The sequence below is a fragment of the Aegilops tauschii genome, chromosome 4 (genome assembly GCF_002575655.3).
Source record: "Aegilops tauschii subsp. strangulata cultivar AL8/78 chromosome 4, Aet v6.0, whole genome shotgun sequence".
Lineage (NCBI taxonomy): Eukaryota > Viridiplantae > Streptophyta > Magnoliopsida > Poales > Poaceae > Aegilops > Aegilops tauschii.
This window is the reverse complement of record NC_053038.3, coordinates 338,969,453-338,974,173: the sequence shown is the minus strand read 5'-3', so window position 1 is coordinate 338,974,173 and position 4,721 is coordinate 338,969,453. Positions and strand designations below refer to the sequence as shown.

Here is a 4,721-nt window from a genome sequence, read left to right as displayed (position 1 = left end):
TTAAGTCTATCGAGGCTCCATACATGACAATAAAAAATGAGTGAGGGACAAAGTCTGCACCATATATGAGAGAGGAAGAAACCCGACTGTTGTCGTGGGGGTCGTTTCTCTTTCTTCTCCTTGTGACGACCATCACCGACCTTTGTTAGGCACTAGGGGAAGGAGGAGTAACGACCATATATGAGAGAAGAAGAATGCTGACTGTTGTCCTGGGGTCGCTTCTCCTTCGTTCCCGTGTGCTAGACATTTTGGTTTAATGCACTCGAGAATGAAGGGAGGAGCGATCATCACCAACGGTCAAATATATACACCAAGTGAGCTGAGAGTTTTTAAAAAAAGACTCGACGGACCGATAGTCACCCATGCTAAATATATATATACATCTGGGCTATTCTGTTACGCGTAACAGAATATTATTCTGTTATCTTTTTGAGCTGATGAATTCGAGCGGTTGTATTGATGATGTCATTTCGTCGAACTGATCGTTTTTTATTAAAAGTGCAAATAAAAGGGCTCTCCCCGTTCCGCCGGCCACTCCAGCCGTCGACGGAGCTGCTTGCGCCGATCCCTCCACCCGCCCGCCTTCTTCCCGGCAACCCAGGCCCCACCCTAGGCGCGGCGATGGGCGCCGGGGCGCGGGCGACGGCGGCGGCGCTCGCGAGGGCGGACGCCGGCGGCGACATCGTCCACCAGGACGTCGACGCGCCCAAGATTCTCGGCTACTCGAACGACTTCATGCTCGTACGCCCCCTCCACTCCCCCTCCTCCTCCTCCTTCTCCTCCTCCTCCCCGCCTTTCCCGAGCGAGTGGAGCGGCCGGCCCGGTTCCTGCTTTCGAGCCCATGGCCGGGTGGCCGGCGGAGCTCTATTCTGGCCGGGCGCGCGACCCCGGAGCCTCCCGATTCTGAACCCGTGGCCGGTGTCCGGCGGAGCTCCGTTCTGGCCGGGCGCGCGACCCCGGAGCCTCCCGATTTTGAGCCCGTGGCCGGGTGGCCGGCGGAGCTCCGTTCTGGCCGTTCCTCACCCCAACGCTGCAGTCCACCCGACGCCACCGACCGTTCATCAGCTTAAAAGCCCAAATTTGACACCCAGCCCCTGTAGGTATTCTCCGTCTCTCCAGCCGCCAGACACGAAGAAGAAGTCCGCGACTCTGGCGGCGGTTGCCCACGGCCAATGAGAAGGAAGCCGCGGCAGTTCCAGGGACAAGAAGACGACAGCAGCCCCCCGACGGCCTCCTGCAAGCACAGCGAGGTTCATGCCGTCGTCTGCTGCAGTTCTCTATTTTGTGTTTTTTCTGAAGATAAATGGAAGTGCAAATGCAGTCCGCTAGTGATTTGCTCTTGAGGTTCATTTTACTTATGTTTGCAGGAAAAAAGGGTGGTGTGGTTCGGTTGGATGCCCCGTTACTAAAATATCTTGTTGAAAAACTGCAGTTTTCTGTAAAGATATATGTTTGAGTGTACGCCCCTTTGCTCTCACCTCTGCTGTTCATAGTTCTGTGATATTCTCTGAGTACTTGTCAATGTATGTCTAGGTGCAAGTGGGCTGATGTGCTACCCATTTCCTTTAACAATGAGATTTCACTAGAAGTTCATTCACTTTACGCAAATATCACTTAACTAGATGGGTTGGTGCGTCGCTCAACAGCCCATACTTGCATCCATAATTAGATATAAAATATACTGAAGAGAAGTACATATATAGCCATGATTGTGTGATAAATTGTTTGTCAGGATATAGCTGAACTTGATTAATCCTATATTGTAGACAGAGTGTCCGAATTTACCAAGGTGTTAGCTTTCTTATTCAGGAAGAAGTTGTCAAGAAGACAAAATCAGTTGGGAAGCTCAAACAAGAAGCTGAGAATAGCCTATAATAGAGTGAAAGATTTAACAACGAGAAGGCTGAGTTTGAGCAAGCTTCCTTCACAAAAGGTACAGTTCCTTGTCTCGACCTCTTTCTTGTGTGCATGTCGCTAGCTAGCGATGTTTTGGTTATGCAATTTTGTGTGAAGTTCACCCTCGGCATGGACAGCATGTCATGGACCCTCTGATCCTGGCCTCCACTCCGTCGAGGCACATATGAGGGTTACCATGATTCTGGTAGTGCTTGTTCTACCATCAGGTGGAGGGCTATGAGGATGTTGTGGCAATAAGACTATGCCGCCATATAGGTTCAATCAGTACATGAAGCAGATGCCGCGTACTATATTGCTTATCTGTGCAGGGCTAAGAGGAAGTTGATGCATGGCAGGGGACGGAGGTGCAGCGAGATCCTGGAGAGGCCGCGCCGATGCATCTTCTAAAGGGTGACTCGAAACCAGCAGAGGGACAGGGATCATGTGAAAACGCTGATTCAGTGAAAATCTGGAAACTCAACTCTTGGGCCATCGGATCAATAAGGAGCGCACAGATGAGAGGGTGGGCTTGCTAATCACTTGGTCGTACTTTTACACGGGGCTGACTGTACTTTTATGAGGGTGGGCTTGCTAATCACTTACCCTTGCCCTTTCCGTTGACCGAGCTGCTCGCGGCCGATCCCTCCACCTGCCCGCCTCCCTCCTGGCAACCTAGGCCCCACCGTAGGCGCGATGATGGGCGCCGGGGCGCGATCGACGACAGCGGCGCTCGCGGTGGCACTCGTGCTGATCTCTTTGTGTGTTTGTACAGAGGAGGTACTTTTCATAGAGTAATTTTGAATGGTTCCGAAAAAAGTACTTGAACTGATGTCCGTATAGTTTTGTACTGAGCGTGTTTTTGTAGACTAGACTTTACTCTCTTTTTTTGGTACGGCTTTTCCTCGTAACTTTTCAATGGTTTACGGTTTTCATAGTCCTCGAACTTGCATGGATTTATATCATTGAACTGAATGATATTTTACGAAAAGAAAATGTTTTATGTGTTTCCTTTTTTAAACTCAAATTTTTTTGCAACGATGTTTTGGACTTCTCGCGTTTTGCAGCTTGAACTTTTACCATTTGAATTTTCGTGGGTTTTTCTTTTGTTTAAGTTTTTCCCCAAACTTATCTGAGTCGTCATGTTTGAACATACAACTTTTGTAGTTGTGAACTTGTGGTTTTTTCCTTTATGAAGTTGTTTTTTTCCTCCGAACTTTTACTACTACAATTGTTTTTGCAAATTTATTGTCCCTTGAGTCAGAACTAATGCAATTTTTAATTTATGGTACTTATAGTACTAGAGAGTTTGTACTTCTCAAAAAATAATCACTTGATGTTCTTTTAGTTTTAGTTTTTAATTTCCTTTCGCATCCTTATCCTTACTGACGGTGTCATCACCATCGTACCTTTATGGTTTATATAGTTGAATGGACTTACATTTTTACCATTTCCTTCTTTTTAAAAACTTATAGTACCAATTGTTTGTTGCACTGTATTTTATAGTACCAATTGTACTACTTAACTAATTTCACATTGGAATTTAATACTTCATACATACACGTTAAGTAATGCAAACATAGAAAACTCAAGAAAATTGCAGTCTATAAAATATAGGAAACCCCAAATTTTCTAGCGAGTGCACTTGTGTGGGGTTACCTGCTGAACTTCTAAGCTAACATTGGTTCTCCGGTTTTCTTTACACAACCAATTTCCTATTTTTTAATAAGCGAACTGATGGAAAAGTTTTTTTTTAACTTAACTGATGTTTTCTTTACACAACCAATTTCCTATTTTTAATAAGCGAACTGATGGAAAACTTGATGGTGCGCTTCTGTATTTTGTTCAAGGTGAACTGATGCACTTGCTGTTGGGGATCGTAGCAGAATTTTAAAAATTTTCTACGCTCACCAAGATCCATCTATGGAGTATACTAGCAACGAGGGGAAAGGAGTGCATCTACATACCCTTGTAGATCGCGAGCGGAAGCGTTCCAATGAACGAGGTTGACGGAGTCATACTCGCCGTGATTCAAATCACCGATGACCGAGTGCCGAACGGACGGCACCTCCGCGTTCAACACACGTACGGTGCAGCGACGTCTCCTCCTTCTTGATCCAGCAAGGGGGAAGGAGAGGTTGATGGAGATCCAGCAGCACGACGGCGTGGTGATGGATGTAGCGGGATCTCGGCAGGGCTTCGCCGAGCTTCTGCGAGAGGGAGAGGTGTAGCAGGGGAGGAGGGAGGCGCCCAAGGCTGTTGTAGTGCTGCCCTCCCTCCCCCCCCTTTATATAGGCCCCCTGGGAGGGGGGGCGCTGGCCAGAACCCATCTGGATGGGGGGGCGGCGGCCAGGGGGGAGACTTGCCCCCCAAGGCAAGTGGGGCGCCCCCCACCCTAGGGTTTCCAACCCTAGGCGCAGGGGGAGGCCCATGGGGGGCGCCCCAGCCCACTAAGGGCTGGTCCCCTTCCCACTTCAGCCCATGGGGCCCTCCGGGATAGGTGGCCCCACCCGGTGGACCCCCGGGACCCTTCCGGTGGTCCCGGTACAATACCGGTGACCCCCGAAACTTTCCCGGTGGCCGAAACTTGACTTCCTATATATAATTCTTCACCTCCAGACCATTCCGGAACTCCTCGTGACGTCCGGGATCTCATCCGGGACTCCAAACAACTTTCGGGTTTCCGCATACTCATATCTCTACAACCCTAGCGTCACCGGACCTTAAGTGTGTAGACCCTACGGGTTCGTGAGACATGCAGACATGACCGAAACGCCTCTCCGGTCAATAACCAACGGCGGGATCTGGATACCCATGTTGGCTCCCAC

General features: G+C 49.1%; 1 protein-coding gene across 7 annotated transcripts; it reads left to right on the top strand.

Moving 5' to 3' along the window:
- Positions 1 to 506: 506 nt before the first annotated feature.
- On the top strand, positions 507 to 3,343 carry LOC109779010 (uncharacterized). Of its 7 annotated transcripts, none has more exons than XM_073496701.1 (5): positions 507 to 741; positions 1,101 to 1,250; positions 1,368 to 1,458; positions 1,810 to 1,933; positions 2,253 to 3,343. In XM_073496701.1, exons 1-3 carry the CDS (start codon positions 622 to 624, stop codon positions 1,407 to 1,409), a joined length of 312 nt encoding a protein of 103 aa, XP_073352802.1. In that variant the 5' UTR covers positions 507 to 621; the 3' UTR covers positions 1,410 to 1,458; positions 1,810 to 1,933; positions 2,253 to 3,343. The 7 variants fall into 7 exon arrangements, with proteins under 7 accessions (XP_073352802.1, XP_073352803.1, XP_073352804.1 ...); XM_073496702.1 differs by having other exon boundaries at positions 2,226 to 2,479; XM_073496703.1 differs by lacking the exon at positions 2,253 to 3,343 and adding an exon at positions 2,034 to 2,241.
- The last annotated feature ends 1,378 nt before the right edge of the window (positions 3,344 to 4,721 follow it).

What these genes read in the sequence shown, in the direction of transcription:
- LOC109779010 (XM_040387237.3), top strand. Translation starts at nt 622, where the DNA reads ATGGGCGCCGGGGCGCGGGCGACGGCGGCGGCGCTCGCGAGGGCGGAC. An exon ending in ACTCGAACGACTTCATGCTC is followed by an intron (nt 742 to 1,100) that starts GTACGCCCCCTC and finishes CAGCCCCTGTAG; the next exon opens with GTATTCTCCGTCTCTCCAGC. An exon ending in CCTCCTGCAAGCACAGCGAG is followed by an intron (nt 1,251 to 1,809) that starts GTTCATGCCGTC and finishes TTTCTTATTCAG; the next exon opens with GAAGAAGTTGTCAAGAAGAC.